The following is a 24,954-nucleotide window of genomic DNA, read 5'->3' as shown; positions in this document are numbered from 1 at the left end:
GTCATCGTATCCGAACTGCTGAGGCCTTTCTATTCTGATTTCAAAGGATATTAGCAATTTTTGTTTGTAGGACATGATGTAAGCATGACCTTCTTGAAACAGTGTCTATTGTAATGAGCTTTACAGAGACATCGGTTTAGAGATGTGTCATGTCAGCTTGGCAATACTGTCTTTTATTAAACCAGAAGTTTAAATGCAGGTGTCTGGTTCCATAGGCACCAGAATTCTATACCTACTTCAATTTTGTTGTTGTTGAAATGCATTTTGCACTAAAATCCAAGATTTATTTTCCCTTTCAGAGAGAAAGGGTTTTATTTTTTTTTACTATTCTATATAGTACTACTGTACTATAACAAAATGAAAGTAAAAGATTTTACCAACATTTGCTTTATAAAAGGTGTCCAATCTACATGACTGAGTAAAGCAGTTAGTCATGCAACTTTTGAAGTTTCCTGTAATTGCTATACATGAAAATCTGTATCTTACTTGGGGGAAAAAAAAAGTCTTTTAAAGAGTGACAAGTATATAATAAGAAAGCAGTTCTTGATAATTTGGGGCACTGCAAAAGTACAACTCACATCCAAGTTAACGTTAGACTAGAAATGCTAGAAAACTTTCAAAAGACTCAGTGGCAGCTTATTTACAAATATACTATTTATAATGAATGCATTGATACAGAATGACTCTTATAAAAAAGCAAGGCAATCTTTTATATAGACATAACAATCAACATTACAATAATTCAGATTAAAAGTACATTTTTGTAGACTGTTTACACTCTTGTTTACTTTTAACCACAAAATTAGTGTGGTCTGGTATTTTTCCACAGCAAAAGTCCTGTGCAGTCCTGGTTAAGACCTTAACATCAGAATAATAAAGATAATTTTCTGATCTTTGCTAACGTAAAAACAAAAACCGTTTGTAGATACTATCATTTGTTTGTAATTGTCCTCACTGTGCCTTAAAGTTTGTGTTGTGCAAATTACTGCCAACTGCACATTCATAATTTCTAATTAGAAGCTATTCTGGCATGTCGATTTGATACAACCGAGGTGTGATACTGACTACATGAAAATTGTTAGTTGCATCAAGATATGAAGACTTCCCTGATATGGGTTTGTACTGATTGAGAAATTTAATTTATTTTTGGGTTAAAAAAAAGAAAAAGAAAAAGAAAAAAAAAACCTCTCAAAGTTTTCTAATTGTTAAATAAAAGGTATTTAAAGGTATTTTTCAAATTCCCAGGATTAAAGATGATACTTGAATTCCAGGTGACACAATGGGTTTAAGCACTAACCAGCTAGACAGTTTCAGTACTAATTTACTAAATCATGTACATGAGCAAACACGACCTTCAAGAAGTCTAAACATGCACTTTCTCACACATTAGCAAAAGATGGACAAAACTGCAGAGGAAACCTTAAATCCAAGAGAGGCACTGAAGCAAATATTCTACAACCCAAATCTCTTTCTAAAAAGGGTGTATGAATTTCAAAGTTTCCAATAGCATCTGGCAAACGGAAAAGTGCCAATTACACAACTGTGTGACCCAATTTACATGCAGCATTTCCACTGCATTTATACTAGACAGCTTTGGTGACGAACCTAAATATGGGACAGCCAGAGACAGAACTTTAATGGGTTTATACTGAAAGAAAATAATTACCAAGCAACTTTCTATTTAGTAAATTCAAATGCAATATGTGACCAACACGAGTCACAATGGCAATTATTCCTTCTTTTCATTATTTAACAAATCCCTAATCTGCTTTACACCTTACCAGACTTCCATAATACTATATAGTCTATAGTATAGTAATTTAGCTTGTTAAATCAAGGCATGATTCAGCATAGTGTCTTTAGGGGGCATGTGTATATGTACATATTCTTATGTACATAGGCACAGACACATACAAAATTGATATTTTGTCTATGGGCAAGGAATCAAGGTCATGATTTTCACCCAAAGTAAAGATTGTCACACTTTTCGATAACCCTTCTAAATTATTTCCCCCAGTATGGCAAGGGGGATAAATATTAAATACAAGTATCTGGGAATCACCTGTTTTCTCCATCTTGCTTTTGAAGATGCCGTAAAGAATTAATTTCTCCACCTTGTCTATACTTTCATACATATATAGATACACATACACATATATATATGTATGTATACATACACTTGTCAGGATGAAGTTCTTTCCATTAGGCCAAACAAAATTCTTAAACATGTATAAGCCAGCACATGTGTCCAACTGAATGTCATCAGGCATTAAATACAATTTAGAAACAGCACCAGTTAACAATCCAGCATCCTGGGAAATGCAAGTCTGTTGCGTCAGGATGTGAGACTGTTTCGAATGTTCAAAACAGCTGGATTTATACGGATTTGTGTATAGATTTGGATATAAATCCACGTATGTATTTATATGGATTTATATGCATCTCTTCCCAACCCATGCCACACATTTAATACCTAAAATTTCAGATAATTTTAAAGAACTTTTCAAATTCTTCCGAGTTGATTTCTCTGGTACCAGAACTTCTCTCACACTGCTTTTATTCAAATCTCTCGAGACACTGAAAAAAATAAGAGTTCACCTCAGAATGTATAAAATTAAACTCCTAAAACAGGGCTCAGGATTATCTGGCATCGCAACAACCATACTAGTACAAAGATAGTTTGAAAAAATATCCTGTTTTTAATATAGTAATGAATTAAAACATAGCTTTATTTATTCCTATAAGTGTAATGAAAAGAATAGTTTGTTTTTAAGCGAGTGTAACAAGCACGATTTTGGTAGCCAACTTCTCCACAAGAATTTATGTGAGAGAGGGTCAGCTCCAATCATACAGTCATTAACCATGTACCTTAACAAGGTGTATAATCAACATATTTACAAACTAAACAAAATCAATCCCGTCAACTCTTATAAAAATGGGATTGAGGAGCCGACAGGGAATGAGACCAAGATGCTTGAAAACACAAGGGGTCGCCACTTTTGTTTTAAGGAACCATATTAATCAAACCAGTTTCCCCTAGAGACCTGAGGGCACAAATACGGATTTAGCAGTATATTCAGAAGTTAGATTACAGTCTTGATACTAAGCATTTCAGCATCTTCATATTTTAACACCTTAATGCTGAGAAAGATTAACTTCAGGCAGAACTGTAAGGAACTAGCCTTTTATAAACTAAAGTCTAAACTGAAAAGCTACAGTAGATGTAAAAAAAAAAAAAAAAGAGGGGGGGGCGACAGAGTGTGTGAGAAAGAACATTACTTAGTAAAATCCAGTGACATCTACAAGTTTTACAGCATGTTTAAGCCCTCTAAGGTTTTATATCTCCACCTGCCTTCCATTTAAACTTACTCCTTGTTAATGAAAAGACGTATGACAAAACAGAATGCAAATAGATCAAGGCAATACATCTTAGTAAGCATGCCTGAAAACCAGAAATAATATTCCCCGAACTTCTGCATGTGGAATAGATTTCCCATGGCATCGGTTGATTTGATTTTGTTCAAAAGGTGCAGTCCCCTAAGTCACACTACCCCAGCAGCAATTCCAATGAGTATAAACTGGACAGTTCTTGAGTAACCATGGAATGCAACCGCCTCAAGTTCCTACCCTCCTGAAAAAGGACAACTGGCCCTACAAGTGCAGCAATAGTGTAAATCTCCCTGAAACATCTTCTGCCTTCTAAACAACCAAGAAAGTCATGATAAAACTGAATGTGCACTACTTACAGTGTTTCTCTTGAGCTACCAACATCTATGCACAAATGAAGAAGGTGCCTCTTTTTTAACAGATCGGTTTAATACTGAAACAGATAGGATGAAGTTAAAAAAGAATAATCAAGATACTGAACTGAATATTTTGAAGCAAGTGCCCCAGCTGTGGGGAAAAGTGCATTTAGTTCAGCAGCAAAACAGCACAGTGTGAAGATATTGTGCTTGGACACAGAAGTTCCATAATGGAAGGAGGTACAAGGCAAGTCAAGATATAAAACCATAGTACATTGTTAACCAACCTTAAAACTTACATATATTGCAGTGTTTAAAAGTAAGACACATTCATTTATTGTACAAGGACTATAAGGAATCCTTAAAATTGCCTGTTGTAGTTTATGACTCAACATTGTAATAAAAATGTACATATATATTATTTCCTTGCCACTTAACTGCACTGTTAGACCTCATGGACTTGTTACTTCACAAAATGAAAACCGCTCTTCACTGAGTATACTCAACGTTTTTCCAATCTGAAAAGGTTTACTTGTGCTAGAAAAGACCAACCGCAAAAGGCTCAGTTCAGATATGTTATGCCTGCAACTGATAACTCAGGGAAGCAAGACTTTAAGGAATTCAAGCTTTTTTTTTTTCTTTTCTTTTTCTTTTGTTTTGACTGCATCCTTTTCACCTGCCAGTTGTTCTGATGAGTATATGTTTTTAGTATACAAACCGGTTGATAAAAATTCATCAGCAGAGGCATATAAATTCTAGATATGATTGATTAAAACAGAGCAAATCAGAATAAAACAAAATCCAGTGATTTACTCTGACTGTAAACAATATAAAAACACCATTTGCTTCAAATCTCAAAATAAGTTAAAAGAAAATCCCAACCTCAGGACACATGACCCTTTCAGGTTTTGACACAAAAAAAAAAAAAGGGAGGAAAACAGAAAAGTTCATTATACAAAGGTTATACATTTCTCTTAACTGAAAGTAAATCCAAGCAAAACTATTTTTGTCCCTTAAATTTAAACTTTGAGTTCATTGGCAATTGCTTTAAATGAACTGGCATTTCCAGATTATTCAGACAACTTCCATCAAATTCAGCAAAGAAAACTTAGACAAGCGTTTTTACAGAATAAAAAAAAAAATCTAAATGGCTATGATTCCTCTATTAGCAGAAACACATGATGCAGTCTTAAATTTGCCTTTTTATATTATTTATATATTTTATATATATATATAATATAATATAAACCACATATATTATATTATATATACATATACAGACAATTACAACATTAATGCAGTTTGTATTTTGTACAGTGTATTGGACAATCCGATTAGCATCAGACCATGGCACGATATGGTCCCTGCATTTTTAGGAACTGAATGATGAAGGAGGGTCCTCCTGCAACAATCTGAGGTGGAAGGTGGCTGAGTGGGCAGTTCTCAATACTCATTATTGACAGTTTGCTGCAAAGAGCCAGCTCAAAGGGAAGGCTGTGCAGATTGGGGTTGTCATTCAAATACAGTTCTTCCAGATTCTCCAGTGTACCTGGTTAAAATAAAATAATACAAAATAGTATTTTTTTGATTCATGCAGTTTATAACTTTTACACAGAAGCACTAAGTCCACTTGAAGATTCTTTACTATGTAGAATCTAGAGTCAGTGACTCATCTAAACTCCTATTTTCAAGCACAGGAACCTAAGCAAGAACCAATTTGCTTGAGTTTCCCTGTAAAAATATCCATTACTACATCTTCTTTAGATAACAAGTGAATTGAGAATACACAGAATAAGAGAGCTGAGAGAGACTTCACCGTAACTGTTCAACCAAGTGCTTTGCAGGCAACGTTGAATAGCTATCTAGTTAGAAGGGCCTAGAAAATATTTATACCATACAGTATGTATTATCTCTATAAAAATATCTGTGCCATACCTTTTATTTAATTAGAACCCATACATTAAAGACATGAAGCTATAATTGTAATGCGCCACAGGAAGAAAGCAGGAAAGATCTCTGCACAGCAGTGAATTTATTAAATTGAACAAACCTGTGCGAAAAATTCCTCCTGAATTCAAATTTTACAACCCGACTCTATTACAGATACTGCAATACAGATTGACCAGAAGATGGAAAACGGAATAATTTCTTTTTTCTTAAGACTTCCATTCCTCCACAGCAATCAAATATCAAAATTAATCCACATCTTTGAAATACACTCCAAACGTATTACAAGTCCTCCTCAAAACATTCCGCATTTTCCAAACTTATATACCATAAACATCTCCTATAACCTAAAAGACTATTTCATTTTTCACAAAAGAAAGCAGTAGCCAGGGCTCAAGGCATGGAAAGCCAACAAAAAGGAAAGGCTAAGAAATAATGGGAAATAGCTGATAACTTTAGATGAAGCAGTCACATCTGAAAATAGTTAACTATTCTCTAATCTGTTAAGACAACCAGCTTTAATAACCAAATTGTACTCCTACAATAGTATTTCAAGTTTACTTACATACTTTAATTCCGCAGCTTGTTTCCACAGCATCCAAACTCCCTCCAGTAACTTACGAACTAAATTACAAAGCTGTAGATTTAGATTGTTTTAGGCCCTTCTCACACTGAGGCACATACAAGATGAGCAGAAGCTGTAACAGCTCTTCACTAAAGATGCTGGGAGAGAGAGACCGTGTCCCAGCCTTCTCCAGAAACATCACTGTTTCTGACCACATTTTGCTTTGTGTAGCTTCTCCCATCATTTTTTCCTCCATAATGACCTCTAATTTTAAGATTTTAACTTAAGTGCTCAGAATCATGCTCTGGAATCTTATTTACCCTGGATGTCTCAAGTAGACAAAAAGAATCCTGTTCCTCCCTTTCTTTCTGTAGATTTCCTCCTCTTCACTTCCTTTTCTTATCTCATCAAGGTGAAAAATAATATGGTGGTCTACAAACAGAAGTGTGTGCAGAGGGACTATCAGCAGAAACATTTGCTTCAGCTGTCCACACCTTACAGAAGGTTTTGTCTAGACCATGAAATTACAGTAGGACCAGTGCATCTCCTTTCTGACACAGACCTCTCCCCAAGGGTAGATTTATGAAGTTGAGTGACTGATAATACACAACTTGTGGGAGAACTTGGAGAGAAAAGGAATCTCACTGTTCCAGGTTAGTGTGTGTTCGGCAGCTTTCTGCAAAAGAACTGAAAAAAGCTAGACCATTTGTTTCACTACAGTTCAGCAAGATAATGATCATACCCTCTATGTGCTGTTCCTGTGGCACATGCTTCACACCAGGTTGTGTATATCTAGAAGTTTCACATGAATTTTGTGGCCTCTACTTATGAGTACAGTAGATGCCTATCTTCTGTGTCAGTAACTGCTTTGGCTCAGACACGCTGCATAAAACCAGAAAAAGGGATCTTACCAATTTCCTCAGGAAGGTGTGTGAGAAGATTCTCTCCAAGCCCAAGGTGCGTCAGATTGGTAAGGTGACCGATACCTCTGGGAAGGGTGGTCAACTGATTATTAGTCAGAACCAATTTCTAAGGGAAAAACACATTTTTAAAAATTAACTTAATGACTTCTGCTGCAAATGACAGCAAGTAACAAGATATATAGCTGATAAATTGATGGGTTCTACTCTCCAGCATTTGAACAAAAAAATTTCTACCCTTCAACAACATTACAGACCTCTATTAAGCACCACTAAACATAAAAATAAAATAGTACATAGTAAAATACGTGCCTAAATATAAAAGCTTTCACGAACATGACTGAAGTCAGAGGCTATTTCTGTGGCAGTATTGCACTCATGGTACAACAGTTAAACTCTTCCAAATTTGTTTGTTCAATATTAACTGATAAATCTGGGGAAGAATTAGTGGGGACAGATTGTGGACGAAGTTGCGCAAGATTCTTAACTTTTGGTTCTGCGTCCAGTCCCAAATAGTTTGCCTCATCAAATTAGCTGTAATTAAATCAGCATGGTGTAAATAGAGGACATAAGACGTTTGTCTCAACCCATTATTGTTTCACCTGCAGATCCTTGAGGTAAGCTATTTCATTTGGCAAGGATTCCAGTTTGTTTTCCTCTAGATCTAGCTCTCGGAGTTTCCGTAGATTTCCAATTCCATGGGGAAGTTTCTTTAGTAGATTGTTTGACAAGATAAGAACCTCAAAAAAAAAAACCAACAAACACTCAATTTCAGCAACACAATTAGTAAATAATGATTAAGACAGGATCTTTTTATATTTTCAAGTAATGAAGTCCAAGATTAGCCTACATTCAAAGTACGGAAGCAAACTGAAAAGATTAAAAAAAAAAATCAAATCAGTGATTAACATCATTTTTTTAAAGTCTTTAATGATACAAATATATAGATTTATGACAGAATTGTTTCAAATATTATTTTACATAATAATAAATGCAGAACAAAAACAAAGAACACAAAAAACACCTTATTTCTTCAAATGACCAAAGAAAACAATTTTTCCTGACTTCCCTATCATTTTGTTATTCTTCTTTATAGCTATCTCATAACCATGTTTTACATTATTTGCTGTGCTTGCCAAGTCCTCTTTATAAAGCTTAATACTCCCTCTACTCCCTATGTCCCTTTGATTAGGAGCAGCAGCAAGTAAACATACAGATCAGAGCCCCTAAGAAGATATCCACTGGCTGCAGAGATATCCACTGGCTTTTCAAAATGGTCTCCTATTGCACACCCGCCCCTACTAGAGTATTATCCTCTTGTTTTTTCTCCTCCTTTCTAAGTTGAATTATAAATATCCTAGGTTCAAGAAAAGTATCCTTATTTGCAACATCATTTAACAGAGTTATTCATTATACCACAAGCAAGTTAACGGGTTACACTAGTATACCATTTTTCCTCTGGAGAAGTCTAACAGTCCTTAGAAGTAATCAAGCCTCCGAACAACACAGCAAGCAGTAAGGTAATTAATTACCGATTAAACAATGCTATTGTCTAGTTATTTAACAAGGCACATTGAAACACAAGGATGTGAAAGAGCACCCAGTGGGGACCCTCATCCCAGCCGTGCACAGCTCCCTGCTAAGCCACCCAAGGTTGCAAACGCCTGGCTGCTACCAATCCCAGCTCCCACCAGCTTCATGTAACGTGGAAGCACCTTCAGTGCAGGAACAGAATAGAAAACAAGGCTAAAAATTAAAGTGAAAATCAAAATGAATAAAAGCCAACATCTTAGCATTAGCACAAGCAGTATTTCAGTGGCCTTCCTTTATGCTGTACAATATACACAGAATGATAAGAATAGTAACGTTTTAATCGCGTATCAAGAAACAAAGGCAGGAACAGAAAATATTACCTACATGCAATGCAGCTGACTTAGGACTGCTGTGGGAACCTTCACTTTTGTGTAAACACTGCCCAAATAGTTCTTTGTATTTGGTTCTTTAATTACAGAGAAAAATAGCACTAGCGGGTCTGTGGACTGTGCAGCTCTCCAGCTTCGGCAGCCGGCAGACCACCGGCAAATCCAGTTGTTAGAGGTTACTAATCCCAGCAACTCACAGAGGCTATGAAGTCCCCTCAACTGCCCGAACAAGCACCTCTATCTTTATGTCCCTCCAAGGCAATTAAGTTTTTCTCTCCTGATGATACCTTGGGAAACAGGACTAGGAAACACAACAGGTTTAGTTCATGGTCTCAACCTACGAGGAGTTCTCCTTCAAAGGCTGAGAATTCCCACCCGGCTGCCTGCAAGGTTCACAGTACCACATTCAAGCCACCTCTGGCTGTAGACTATTTCCTTACATTTTTCTGACCCCTGCTGTTTCCATGCTGGTCTCTCCAGGCATCGAAGTGAGTTCAGTGCCATTTCATTTACAACAGTAACTTTCTGTTGAGAAAAATTTTCCTTCTACATAGTTAAAAATATATATGTACTTAACTCTTTGTGCACAGACACTCATCTAGAGCCTAAAGAACAACATTCAAAAAGCTGTTGAAAACAACCATAAACAGATGCAACACATCCATTTAAACAGCACACATATACACATTTATTTGGCTTTATTTGACCCAAAAGTAATATTACTTAAACCTGAAGTACAGAACGCCTATTTGCAGGGATTCACTTAGCTGTTCATTTATACTCTTCTCACCTCAAGAGAAACAAGCCCAGATACATCCTCAGGGATTTTTGTGAGCTGATTAGTCGCTAAGTTCAGTTCTACCATACTAGTCCAAGTCCCGAAGTCCAAGGGGAGAGAGGTCAGCTGATTGTCCTGTGATTTAACATATCAAACATTTAGGGCCTGCGCTTGCAAGAAGTCGGCATGGCATCTGAGAGATTAAACAAATTGCTTACAAAATACTTCTAACAAAATAGTAGATAATTAAATCAGAAGAATAAAATGTTGATAATTGGCCAAATATTTGTTAAATTCCTCAAAACATAAGAAGTCAATTCTGTTACTCTAGGTTGGAACTGTTCTGTGTTATTAAGATGAACTGAAGTGGAAAAATTAGAAGCACATAATTCTCGAGATTTCATGCATCCCAGTAATTAAAACATTTTTTATCCTTTCTTTGTTGAAGACAATGGAAGGGGGGAAAAAAAGAACAGAAAATTCACCATAACTTACAAAGGTGCTATCAGCAACACTGGAATCCTAAAAATATACGGAGTTAGCAAAAAAAAAACACCCCAAAACCAACCCCCAAAACACCCAACAAAAAAAAAACAAGGGGAAAAAAAAAACACCAAACACACCACAAAGGAAATATACCTTAATGGCTCAGAGTACAAGTATCTGAAATTAACCTTAACATCTTACTGCTCAAAATGTAGCTACAAAATTTGATCTAGACCAGACACTTAAAAAAAAAAAAAATCTAAAAAACCAGGTCATGCAAAGTCCTGGTAAACATGCAAAGTTACAAACAGGTATGTGGTAAAAAATTGTCTTAATGCAAATTGAGAATCCATTTGTGCCAAAAGATATTCTAAAACAGTAGCTGAGCTTAGATACTACTCAATTTTTTTTTTTTTTTTAAATAATTTAAGTACCGGAAACAAACCCATTCATAGAAAAACATCATCTCTTTTTCCTAGTTCTCTTCACTCTAAGCATAGATAGCACAGACTTAAAGGTTCTTTTTCTGAGCTCTACAACTACTGCCAAAAGTCTCCAAACTTAGGTTTTTAAATAATATATTAAAAAAAGATATTTTACATAATTTTGGTTTTAATCTAAACTGTAAGAGTAGAGGAGGGAAAGAAATAAGCTACTCTACATGCTCATTCGAATATTCGAGAACTTTGCAACCAACTTTGTTTTCATTGTTCAAACTTCAGCAAATGTGACAAAAGCTTAATTAACAGAAATAAAGACAAATCAATAACATCTTGATAGTACATTTTTAAACCAATACAGAATTGTTTCTGTATGTGACAGCAGCAGTGCTCACTTCAGCATGATAAAATCATTCCTTATATCATTAAGTTTGGCAGAATTCATGGAGCAGCAAACAGTGCCCCTCATTGATTTTACACACAGTGGCATGATTCTGTGCCTCACCTTCATGTTCAGCTTACTTAATACTTTAGCTCTAGAGAAAATTCCAAAGGGGATTTTATTGATGCGGTTGTGCTCCATATTGAGAGAGTAGATTGTGGAGAACTGGGACGGGCCACCCACGGGATAGGACTGGAAGCAGTTCCTGGCCAGTGTTAAACTGGTCAGTTTGACAAGGCTGGATAAAAGACCCTGTAGAGACAAGAAAACCACCCAGGAACTTAGGACAGATTTATTTGAATACATCTCTTTTCCCTCATGGGTCTAATTAGAAATGTTTTCCCCCCTCATGTCCATCCCCTGAGTAAGTGTTGCAACACACAAGCCAGTGTTAAATTCGATAAAACTTCCATCAGCAACAATCTCTGCTCACAGTCGTCAGCCTTTACCTTATTTCCTCCTTTCTCCTCACATATTGCCAGATACAAAAAAGCAAACATATCACATTTAAAAGCATAAGTTTAGGAGGTTGTGTAACTCTTTTCTCCTCCAAAAGGAATTTTTTTAATAACACGTTGCTATGCCTTGGGCAGCTCTGAAGAGCGCAGGGGCAGTGGCTGGCAGGCGCAGTCAGCAGCGTGTCCATCCTGAACAGCGGTCCCGGCTTCGGCCAACGCCACCCAACTGCAGCTCACTCAATTCTGATGCCTGCTCACAACTGAGAAGTATCAACTGCTTGCACCATTTTTCAAACTGGTGTTTGATACTTCCAGTACAAATCTTGTTAATATAGTAACAATCCATAAGGTGAATGCATCTGGTAGAAGTTTCCTTTTAGGCTGTAACAGTTTCAGACAACCAGGCAGGACAGAGAGAAAGAAAGGGAAGACACGGTTTTGGAAATTCTACTTTTTTTTCCTGTTTTCCAAATATTCCTAAATAGTTATTACTCCACTTCTCATTTTTTTTTCCCTTAAGAAATAAAAAGCAAGAAGTCTGGAGTTAAACTGGGTAGCAGTCGTTGCCCGTTGAATCCAGAGTCTCATTTCAGTTCACAATCTAATTAGATTCTAAAGTATCAGCAGCGCGGATCTCAGAGTTTATCTGTTAGTTACGTGCCAAGCACGTTGCTGGAACTGTGGGGATGAATAATGAGATCCAAATTACTGCTGAAGTGTCACCTTTGCTTATCACTATGCCAACTTGAATTCAGCCCTATTTGCTTAAGTATTACAGAAATTGGAGATTTATGCATGGCATTACATACCATAAATAATGCAACATCTGCAATCAGGAAAGAGCAGTAACAAGATAATGATTCCAACCATATTCCTAATGTCAGTATTTCTGGATTGCAATTTCAGTGCTATATTCACTGAAAATGCTTTAAGAACATGGCTTTGCTGTTTCACCAGGAAAGCTTTGGCTACTTTTCTAAATAGTTTATTAACATTATTGTAAATAAACCAGTATTAAATAGGGACTTGTCTACATGTCATGGCTAAAACTTTAAGCACTGAAATACAATTCTAGGGGCATCTCGGCAAATATCAGTGAAGCAATTTTCCCCCCAAAGATAAAATAATGGATCTTCAAATCAGTATTAATTTAACTTAATCATTAAATAGTATAATCTTTGATTAGGAAATACTGCTTCTAGCTATACTTTAATTAACAGATATTCTTTGTCCTAGGGTTAGGCAGTCCCTGAGCTCTGTTACAAACACACTTTATTGCTTCAAATGGATCTTGGCATTTCAAAAAGCCATTTTTGAAGTCTTCTTCCATACAAAAAATATTAAAAATGTTAGCTAATACACTCTAATAGCCTAGAGTAATTAAACACATTTGAAGAGAAGCAAGAGAGCTTTGGCAGTACAAAGAGAACAATGCTCTTATATCTATCAGAGCTGTGGCAGTGCTGCCTTCTCCCAGCCCATCATTTTAAGATAAAATATTTATTAGGCATTGTGTCAGCAGCTTGAGCTATGTTTTGAAATTCAGAAGTTTCTTCTACAAATACAGATCTTTGTATTATAGCACAGAATGTTTTACTTTAAACAGATTACAGTATAAACTATACACTTCTGCAAGGTAGCAGCTTAAGCGTTAACATATTGTTGGCAAGTATACGTGAAGAAGGCAGCACAGTCACAAAGAGTTTTGTATTATGACTGAACATATTTTAAAGCAAGTAATCATCCCTCCCATTAGCTTTCTGTAATTATACCGTAGTTGCTTTTATAATATGTCTGGGTGGGGTGGGCTAGCTTACCTCTCATCTTAAAAGCAGCCTAGTGGCTTTCAGTCAGTAGCATTTTATTAAATGATAGTTTTACCCAAACATTTATTAAATTCTCTATTTTCAGTCTATCATTGCTGAGTTTAGAAACTTATCTGAAGGAAGGTAGTTACTTATTGCACTTTGTTACTACGAATACTTTGCCTAACTCCAAATGCATTTTGTTTTTTTTCTTCTGTGTATAGTTTCCTATATACCTCTGTAGATATATTTTGAATTATTTGATACTAACAATTTAAAGTTGTTTTTGTTTTTTTTTTTTTTTTTTAATAACAGTTTAGGAAGGTAGTTTGGACCATCATTAAAACAGAACAAAATAAAACTCTATGTTGTGTCCTGAAGTCTTCGTCTCCAAACAGCTCTAAAGCAATGGAAGAACTATCCAAAATAAGAATCAATCACATCAGATTTTTTTCTGTCATCGGAGCAATCCTGCCCAGGCACTAATGCTTCAAGTCAAACATTTTCTCTAATTGTTTACTAGCACCAAATGTACGCAGTATGCAGCCGAGCATCTCACACTCTGCTACCCTGATAAATCAGTCTCAAGAAACTAAGAAAAGGAAAATCAGGATGAAAGGTATAACCAACAGTTGAAATAGTTTCAAAGTCTGCAGACATCAAAGCTGTATTTAAAAAATGGTCTGTATTTTTTACAACTACTGCAGCTATCCAGGACTGTGAAACTGGAGTCCACAGGGCACCTTTCAGAGAACTCTAGGGAAGGAGTATGGAAAAACGTACAGATGCACTGGGGACTAGGACCTTCTGCCTCTCCATCCCAGAGCTAGCAAAGCACCCTGTTCACGGAACGTGTTACTTGAAGAGACTGACAAGGTGGCTCCAGAACTTCTAACTATGGACGTTTTCCTTGGTCCCACTCTAAGCTTGAAGCAAGAGAGACCAAGGTAAGACAATCAAGTGCAGCAGCTATGAAAAGAAAACGGATTTCTCTTCCTCTCTCTCCCATGATCCTCAGAGAGTCACTGGAAACTGAAAAATGATGCAAATTTTTGTTTTTCATAACTGACGGAAGGTGTGTCAATGAGTTGCCAGACGATATCTCACTGGTGTCAACAGCACGCTTTTCCACATTGAAACGAGAATGCTGAGGCCAAGTAGCTGTGACAAGCTTTACCCATTCTCTTAAAGGTCATTCTTGCCTCAATTAGATGGGAAGGAGATATTCTATTTTTCATTTTTCTACTTCTTCCCTACCTCCATGAAACAGAAACACTGAGCAGCTCTTATCTAGCTTGAATGGTGGGAACCTGGACTCCTTATTTAAGGTTTTCTAAAGAGACTGAGGGCAGCAAATACAATCACATGCATTGCTCCCTCTTTTGACTGAAGTTGTACGACATCAGTTCTTCTATACTAGTTAGACACACCTAATATGAATTGCAGTATTTCAGAATTCAGAATTGCAGAATTTGCAGTATTTCACATTACACGCATGTAGATTAAAACAAAGGGTATTCCTCAGAGCTATGATGCAAGACAAAATAATTTCACATGTTCCAATCTCTCTGCAAAACACCGATGTCTTACAACAACATTCCCTCCCAAATCCACTCCCTCTAATTCTCACCTCTGGTAGAGTAGAAATGTTGTTGTTCTCCAGGTTCAGTTCATCAAGTTCACTGCATTTTGCTAAAGACTTCGGAATTGCTGACAGCCTATTGTACCTCAGGCCAAGACGACTTAGACTGGACAGATTTCCTGCAGGTAGGAAACAGGTATTAATATATCGTTAGATTAACACAAAGGCACAGAACAAGGTTTGACTTCTGATTCTTCTGCTGTCTCACACGCTACACTTCAAACTTTTCATACAGTGAAATGGAGTCGTCATCCCAAAACAGGAGATACACAGATTACAGTGCTTTCCAACGCTAAGTCAACCACGCAGAAATAGATTGTGCATATTAAATATTCTTCTTAAGTTGTGCATAATACAGTAAGCAAGCAAGGCTTATGTCCTATTGTAGAAGTCCTTCTATGCTGATCTTTCTACCAACAAACTCCTCTATCATTTTCCAGATGTCCCCAAAATGACTTTTTAAAAGTCAGATAGCATCATTTAATGCCATAACTCATGTTACCAGAACTTGGGCATACATAACACAGCTCAGATCCTAGCAAAACAGCTTCCTCTACAGGGAAAAAAACACTTTACCATCCTCCAAAAGCTATAAAGTCTTCAAAAAGTGATAGGGAAAAAAAAAACACCTCCAAGTTTTTTGAATGATACTGAAAGAAAAGTCTGGAGGAAGTCCACAAAAATCTGGACATTGGTGCATGTAAAATTCTTACTGAATATTGCCAGGCTGACAGTCCTGGTTCATACCTCTTTCTGTCAGGAAAAAAATTCTTGAGAAACTTGCAACTTGAAAATTTCCCACTTGAAGCTCCCTTTAGCTCCAACCTTTACCATCTAACAAGTAGTCAATACCAAAATCAACGGCTTAAGGATGTCTTTGAACTATACGGTGCTGGGGCATTTAGACTCTCCTACAGGTAGTAAGACCTTGAACTTCACTGAAAAGTCAACTGGCAAATAGTATGAATAACACTGCTTAGTCTTCTGGCTCATCCCTACGATCGGAAAACATGTCTGTGCACGTGCGTACATCAAATCAGCGGAGCTTGTGAACAGATTCACACAATCAATCAGTTTCTTGCAAAACATTCGCTATTTTACACTCATTTTTACAATCACTCATGGCATAACACATTTGCTCTGCAAATTGAAGTACCAGAAAGACACACTAGAAAAGAAACATCAGATTTAACAAAAGGCAGCAAGAATAACCAGAAATAATTTAAAAAGATGAAGGGAGTTTAATATGTACGGTCATATGTACTCATTAAATGAAGGATATATTAATGTCTATGCATACGTACTTATACAAAGGTTACTGGATCACAGCAAAGGAAGAAGCAAATGTGTCTGAAATATGCTTGGAAGCAAAGGATGAAACAAAATAAAAAGAAATGGAGAATGAAAATTAATACAAATGCTACAACGGGATCTGCTAGACAGAGGAAAAGTCTCAAGAAAGGAAGTGGCAAAGTACCTCTTCCTTAAACTTGGTCAAAATGTCCTGTAAGAATGACCCTACATCACTGAGTAGCTGGAAATGTAGCTAATAAAAACTGGGAATTGGGAATGTTGTATGATTCATTGTAGTTACTAAAATGGAGATTCACAAGAGCAGTGAAAGTAAAAAAAAAAAAAAAACAAACAAAAACCCAAACAAAACAAAAAAACCAAAACCACAAAAAAACAACTTATATAGAACAAAATTATCCAGGTCTTACAAATCAAGAAAGAAAAGAGGATGAATTTTCAGTACACTATCTAGCACAGTGCATATCTAATAGCTAACAAGCTTAGCAATAAATTTCACTTAGTATTGTCAATAACGAAACAAAAGTTAAAACAACAGGTAGTCACCCAGAGCTGCTTAACTAGTAGTATCTCCCGGGGGGATTTTTATTAATACTTTTAAAGTGCTTTCCTTCTGAGCAAGTATACAATTAGCTTTTGTAGAAGCAGCAAGGTAAGTGTTCCCTTAACCAAAAAAGGGCATTTAAAACCCAGGGCTATCAATATTGCTCTCCAGCGCACAGATCTTCATCTTTTGAGGTTAAATCCTATAGAGCTTGTACACACTAAGGAAAATAATTAAGACCTATTTTGAGCCTACAATCCACTAGTATAAAGATGCACACTTGTACATAACGTAGTATTTCATGCTATATTTGGTGACATCTGGCATTGCTGGCTGAATAGGAAACGGGCCTCACTTCACACGATGACATCCTCCTGCAAGGCACCAAGATCATTAGGATTCACCGTTCTAGGGATGAACAAAGCACACCCTGACTGCGTTTCTCTGAATTGTTATTTAATGCATTACTAACAAAATGAATTACAAACTTTACACAAAATAAGGTATCAATCTACTGTTCCTTTTCACTACTTAAACCTTGAATTTTTTAGGCAAATTGGACGAACAGGGAACAGCTCTAGCAGACAGCATGATGCCAACTGTTGCTTAGCAATACAACGTCGCTACGCCAATTCCCAGATTGTGAGCACAGGTTGTATGTATATGGCTCTCTTCCTACCAGCAACGTGGCATTTCAGAAAAATGAAACAAGGCAGCCATGAGAGAGAGTCAAACTGTACCATAATTTTCCAGGAGAGAATGACACACATTAGCTATCCTCATGGCATTATCAGAAAGGAGGCATAAACAGCAGCTCTCAATAATTTTTTTTTATTATAAGTAGCATTTCTCAATAAAACTTTATCACTGTTTCTCTCCTAATCATCTTCCTCCTCCATGAGAAAGGCGTGCAAAGCCATAACAGAAGACACACCCTGCGTGTACCACGTTCCCTGTGACTGTTTTACACACCACAGCACTAAATACAGTTATTCCTAAGAACAAAAGCAGCAAGATTTCAGCTGGAGCTTCATCAGTAGCACCTCTCCCACTGCTCCTGGAAGGGCTTGTCCTGCATGCAGCTGATGCAGGCAGTATGGGCTGTCTTCTCATTTCAAGCCAGAATTTATTTATAACCAATTTATTCGTATTTAATCTTCTGTCAACAAGACTCGGATATCTTTTCATCCTCAGAGTTCATATTCACACCTCATTGTGAACACATCGCAGCGAGACACCTTTATCAGCTTTTACCTTCACATGTGGGACAAGCCAGATCTTAGATCTTCACAAAAAAGGGTGATCCTTATAGCTCTTCCCTCTGCTCTGTGTGTTAAAACTGACTTTTTTTTTTTTGTTTTTTAAAGGAATGCTCAGTACAGTAATGATAGTATTTGCCTCCATGGGCCAGCGGCTGGGCAGCGGGCTAACACACTCAGGCCTCCTCACCGGCTCTCCGACCACCGAGTGACAAACTCTGGTTTATAACAGAAACTGTTACAAGTTGCTGAATAGCACACTTTGCGCAGTGCACGATCGGAAGCGATCCCATTTACAGCTCCCTGAGCTCAGGATTACCCAGCTGATACTCATATTCGGAGCTGCTTTACAGTGCCTGCACTCATCTCCACCTTCTCCAGTTCAGCTACTGGTTTCTGAGACGGCACCATATTGGGTACTCCGTTAACGCGCTGTCAGGTTAAGTCTAAGAAATAAGGTGACGAAGGTAACAACTGATCATGATCAACTCAGTCAGACAGTCATCAGGATCATCTGCGGCTGTACCTTTCTCACTGAAACCATACCTCAGCAGTTCCTCTAAAACAGTCCCTCGCATGTAGAGTGACTCAGAAAATGCAGCGCTAGATGTTCATGAACATGACAGTTTGATGACCTCAACTGAAAAGCAGCTATTAGCAGGAAAAGCAGCAAGCAAAACCCCTTCCAACTTGTTTTCTTACGGAGCCTGTTACAAAAAACCTTGTAAACTCAACTGCCCCATCCATTGGTACTTCTAAAAATATGATACTAAAGCCTGACTAAGCCCTAAACTTACGCCAGGCCTAAGAAAGTCTCTGAACTCTAAGTTCAACTTCTGGCTGAACAGCCACTCTTGGGAACCAGGTTTCACACAGCCACCTTGTTTCAGGTCCATTTTCTCACCAGCAAAGCGTACGAACGCCCATCCGTGGGCTCCACTTTGCCCAGCTCTCAGGTTTGAAGCAACGTAAGTGCAGAATTCATAATCACTTCACTGGGGTGACTGCATGTCTCTCTCAGGGTTAGCTGTTTAATTTACACAGAAATGAATTAAAAATTACTTGGAAGCATGCAAATCCAGAAACATTAAATTAAACTCTGTTACTATAAAAGGGACTCTAAATAGATGGTTTAAATTAAATTCTTTATTAAAGGTACCTCAAAAATATTAGTCAAAGAAAAAAAACAGGCATTTGCCAATCCCAAAATGAACAGAAGACTGGAAATAAAACAGAAAACCATGCTTACAAAACCACGCTTTTTAGAAAGACCACCTGAAGTTGTTCTCCAAGTAGGAGCAACATATCTCTTTCTTGAGTATTTCAAAAGCAAGAGAAACAGGATCTGGTATGTTGAATAATATAAAGAAATCCAAATTCCTAATTCAAAGTCCTATCAGTGCTTTCTACAGGGAGCGACAGATGCTCTCTTCTTCTGAGATATACCACACCTCTTCCTTTCCCTCCCTTAGTTAAAATAATCCTTCAAATTCCCTATCCTTAGATGAAGGGTCATTACTTAGTGCGAAGTATTACTGCATCATTACTAAAAGATGAAATAATTACTCTGTTTTATATAATTTAGTTCATCAAGCTAATTTGCTATCAGGATCAGTTGCTTTCTCCTAAATAAACCAGAAGCATCAGATCAATTTAAAATCTGTTCGCTAGAGAAAACTCTTCTGCAGATAATATTAAAAACACAGATTGGACTTACAAAAGCTGTGCACTTCAAAAACCCGTAAGATTGTAATCAAAAGTATACATGAACCTCAGTACGCAATAGATAATTGCAAGAACTTGCTACAAACAACATGGCACTATTAAGTATTTCTGATGGTCTAACTTCTATAAATGTTCTTAGATTTTCATTTGACTAAACTTTGCACACAATGAGTAGCCACCTATTAAAGAACATCTTTTACATGACCACGTTATTTCATAGAGCACAGTTCACTTAATTCACTAAGGATCTTCTTTTAAGAAAGAAATTGCTGGTTTGCATACAAAAGGTACCAGATGTCATTTTTAACAAATAGAAAGCAAAAGGTACATCCAAAATTCATAAAAAATTTAAAAAAAAAAATCAAACTTGATGTCACTTTTAAAAAAAACATACATGAATTAAGCTTAATACACCACATCGCATTAATCTTGTAGTGAGAATAACAAAGATGACAATATGGAAGAAAAAGCCAGAAGAGGTTCAATGAGTATGTCACAAAGCAGGTGGGACCTAAGGGCCTTAGAAGAGTTGAAAACTGTATGGGAGAGACTAGACAAGCTGAGATGGCCAGCTATCGATAGAGATTAAACACCGCATTCAAATATTTCAACAGTGCCCCTAGCCTAATATAGCCGTAAGTCAGAAGATGCCTGTATCACACTTTGTACTTACTATATATTAGTTTTTCCAGATGTCGGCCATACTCCATGACAGTTGTTGAACAGTTTCACACATTTTTAGGTGAAAGGAGCTGTCGACATGTTTAATCTAATCTCTTGTCAGAAAGCAAACCATTTCCCCTGATAGCTGTAGAGTAAAACGAAAGGCTTCAGGTAAACCGTTTTAACCTTCGATTGCATTCCACAAGCAAAGACGATGTCTGCCAACATCAAACACTGCGACAGCGCGAAGTGACTGGTCCGGCAAGACGTCCTGAAGGTGATCTCAGTGAGCATGTTGCAGAGGAAAGCAGAACAAAATCCCATAGTCATTACTCATCTGATCTGGGAGCTACTCCTTCTTAAACCAAAGCCTATAGATTTGTATGAATGTAAATCATGTCAACAATCAATCACCTGAGAGAGATCAAATCCTTTCTATAACCTGCAGGGCTAGAACATCCCTAATGTTTAATATGCTCTGGCTAAAGGCTGATGTTTTAGGAAACTTGGGAATGGGGACCGAAAGGTGATGGGGGTGGGAGGGCAACCATGCAGGAAAACTGCAGAAGAGAAGAGAATCCCTCCTGATCATTGCTACCAACTACCAAAGCCAAAGCGTGAAATGTAATTATACTCTTCCAAAATCAAAGGTATAGTTGAACACAACACAAAGCTTGACTTATGAACTCTGGATTTTACTGGTTTAACAGATAAGTGATTTTTAGTGTATTTTAATTTTTCTTTCCAGCCACCAATACCTCCTGCTATACCATGCCAACGTAGGAGGCAGATTCAGACTCACAAATTACAAGGTCAGCAGGGTCCATCATTTTTTGTCCTGCTCAAACCGAAGTGCATTATCCTCCTTACACAAAGTCTAGGAATTCTCCTAAAAGATGTTATCTATTAGAAAGCTATTTAACTAAATTATTTAACTACTTAGCTAAATTTAAAATTAATCTCTACCACCCTTACTGCTTTAAATGCCATTTGAAGAGAGCAAAGAGATTCCTCTCTATTTTCAGTCTAACAGTATCAACCAAAGACAGGTTTTCCCTCATTATTTCAAAATTAAGGCTAAAGTGTGACCATGAGAGCTGTTATTTATTTTTCAACTCTGAATCAAGATCATAATCATTGCTGACTGCATATGCGTGAAAGATGCACACAAGATGCTAGCAAAACCCGAGTGACAGAGGCTCAAGTACGCACCACGCACAACACCTGCATAAGGCTAGGGAGCACAAACTCTCAGTGCCATGTTTCTGAAACTGTCTAAGCTATGAAAATTCAACTTCATTTAACATTCGTTCATCAAAATGCATGTAACTAATAGACCTGCTTGTCTGGATTCTGATGTGTTCCTTTGAATCCTTCCTCCCTCGTGCCTGCTTCTTACATGAAGAAAATAAGACTACAGGTTTTCTCTTTCTGCAGTATACAAATCATTTTGAAAATGCTAATAATATCTGTACGTATTGGTCTCCACGTCTCATTACTGTGTGATGGTATGTACATTCACCAAAATAAACTGTCCCCATCCTAGTCTTACCAGGAAGAATATCCAACCAAAATACAAAATAAAAAATATTTTCATAAATACACATCAAATCAATAAACTCAGAATTAATAAGCCAATAGAAGCTGGCCTAACTTTTACAGAAAAACAGTACATATGTATTTAACTATATCAGGTTTGCATTGGAGATTTGTTTATTAAAATAAAAAAAGGAAGTTATAATTAGCTGAAAATGATACAAAAATAAAAACACTTCACATTGCAACAGTCAAAAGCAACAGTTGGGACTTATTTTGGGCTATCAATGAAAACTGTGGCATTTTACTCAATTCATACTTCATACAATAACACAAAGCAACTGAAATTTATTTCATTTCATTTTTCATTGGTAGTCTTATTTTCCTTTTCAATTGACTATTTAAAATCTTTCTGTGAAATTAAAGATTTATATAAATGTAAATCGCATTGTACGAACAGTTTATACCTAACTGGCAATGCAGAAAAAAGCATTAGCCTTTCCTTAGTGATAGATGCGTTTAATTTTTTAAGTCTGCCCCACTATGTAGAGTAAACATATAAAATGTATAACACTTGAATATACATTTATAATTCTAGCTAATTAAGGAATGTGAGAATTATTGCACTCAGGCCAGAGATCTACCTAGTATTTTCTCTCTGGAAAAAACCGCCCAACAGCAGACACCAAGAGAAGAACCTAGGAAAAGGGAAAGCACACCCTGAAATTTCCCTAAGAGCTGGGGGAAGATTCAAGAGCCTGTGGCTCAGCGACTTCCTGAATTTAGCAGCAACTGATACATTTTTCTTCTGCATAATCATCACGTTGCCCTGTGAGCTTTTAGCATCTACAGCAACCTGTGCGAACACTGACACCCAAGCGTTCCCTACCCACCGCATGCAGTACAGTCTGCTTTTAACTGGTTTGAGGTCGACACCTCGCAGCTTTGCTTCATCCCTCCCGTTCTGCCGTTGGAGGAGGCGGTGAGCAGCCACTTCCCACTTACCCTCTCCTGCCACTCACTATTTTCTAGCCAATTTCACTGCTTTATATTTACTAAGTCTAGAATTGAAGCCAACAAGAAGCAGAAGCTTCATTCCCTTTATGAGACCACCATGAGAACTAGCAAAGGCTTATAACCACCTGAAAATGAGAATAAAAGAGTGGGAGCCCCTGCTTTCCACCAGATAAAGAGAAGCGGAGCTTACTGCAATTGCCTAATACTAGCAGAATCTAATTAAAAATCTTTCATTAACAGCACAGTCCAAGAACAAAACCTTAGACAAAGCACTAAACGCTGATCAGATGGGAAACAGGCTTGATCCTGCAAAGTACTGAATGCTCACAGACCAAAGCACTGGGTCATGTGCTTAAATTTTAAGAATATGAATATTGCCAAAGCTGGAGCAGGAGCCTATGCACTTTGCTCCGTCGGGGCAGCAAGTAATTAGTAACATCAAACCCATCAGTCACGTATGAACGTCACCCCTGAGCATTGAGGGAGCTGCAGGTGCTCTGCTGGGTCTCCTCAGGACCAGCGCATTTGTCAGCCGTTTCAGAATAAGACTTCTCCAGTTTTTGCTAAGCCTGCTGTACTTAAAATACCGTTTTAAAGTAGTTCCACTTCTCTACAGAAATATCTTTACTAGGACTTCTAGGGACTTAAAAGTTCTTAACCACAATTTGTATAATCTGAGCTGTACCAATTATATATGCCTGGTTCTGGCCACGATACTTCATGTTTTAACAACCATATGTTTTAAAAGCACAACAGTGCTCTCAGAGGTACACTGGGGCTAAACGGGTTAGAAGCCTAGTTTGTAGCACAATTTCAGCCAGCAAAAATGGCAAAGCTACTCCACATAATATTTGCTTTCATGAAAGTTGTGATTTCAGCTTCTGAGCTCGTGTGACGCAGCGAAGGGCAGGAATATAGTGCAGGGGTTTGAATATGCCTCTCATTTTCCTAACCATCTCTCAGGAACAGTGCCATGTCAGTCACTGGAAAGTGTGTCCAGTGACGGAATTTTTTGTGCTTTTAAAGCATCATTTTGGAACATTTACAACTGACTATTCTTTTTCTTATTAAAATGTCTGTTGCCTTAAATGTCCATGAATATGGCACATTTGACTATAATCAAAACTGCACACGTAAACACACAAAACTAGAAAATTACAAAACAGATGAAGAATCTGATTTTTTAAAAAGCTTTAATTCTGTTTCTGTTGAATTTCTTTCTCAAATAAGTGTTTCTGTGCTTTTAAATAAGAAATTGTGAACACATTTGTACAGAATGCTAAAATTAAAAGTTCAAAGAGGGAACACTCACAATGTGGTATTTGCAGCACAAAATTTTCTAAGCTAGCTTGTAATCCAAAGAAACACTTTACTCCACCCAAAATTTGCTTTCTCTCTGTCTCAAAAGTCCAATTATTAATTTTAATATAAATTATGTTCTTCACCTTCTTTTATATATCTTTTGGATACATTAGTGTGCCAGCTAAGTATACAGAGATAAGACATTGTGTAAATAAAAGTAGATCATAATTCTACCACCCCTGCCCCCCCCCCAAAAAAAAAAAAAAACAACACAGGGGGGTGGGGCGAAAATCTGCAATTAAAACACTAAGCAGCTAAGATCCCACTCTGACTTTCATCCTAGACTTGAGACTCTTGGAATGTGCTAAGCCGTTCCACAAAGCTCGTTTTTCTTACAGGAAGTGATCTAATATACAAAGTACTTTACAATTTTCAATCAACAGAAATAC

General features: G+C 37.1%; 1 protein-coding gene across 7 annotated transcripts in view; it reads right to left on the bottom strand.

Annotated features, from left to right (window-relative positions):
• Positions 1-636: 636 nt before the first annotated feature.
• The window catches only part of SHOC2 (SHOC2 leucine rich repeat scaffold protein), a 69,817-nt gene continuing 45,499 nt past the window's right edge, over positions 637-24,954 (bottom strand). For 6 of the 7 annotated variants that reach the window (XM_075155046.1, XM_075155048.1, XM_075155044.1 and 3 more), the window contains 6 exons: positions 15,137-15,267; positions 11,307-11,495; positions 9,888-10,010; positions 7,778-7,915; positions 7,167-7,284; positions 637-5,292 (listed from right to left, as the gene is read on the bottom strand). In XM_075155046.1, coding sequence (XP_075011147.1) covers positions 5,084-5,292; positions 7,167-7,284; positions 7,778-7,915; positions 9,888-10,010; positions 11,307-11,495; positions 15,137-15,267 — 908 coding nt within the window. In that variant the 3' untranslated portion in view covers positions 637-5,083. Of the gene's footprint in view, positions 5,293-7,166; positions 7,285-7,777; positions 7,916-9,887; positions 10,011-11,306; positions 11,496-15,136; positions 15,268-20,660; positions 20,746-24,954 lie in introns of those variants that run through there. The other variant, XM_075155051.1, reaches the window with a different exon arrangement.

Source organism: Calonectris borealis, chromosome 7 (assembly GCF_964195595.1).
Source record: "Calonectris borealis chromosome 7, bCalBor7.hap1.2, whole genome shotgun sequence".
Lineage (NCBI taxonomy): Eukaryota > Metazoa > Chordata > Aves > Procellariiformes > Procellariidae > Calonectris > Calonectris borealis.
Note: the sequence above shows the minus strand (reverse complement) of the source record. Positions and strands in the feature narration are given on the sequence as shown.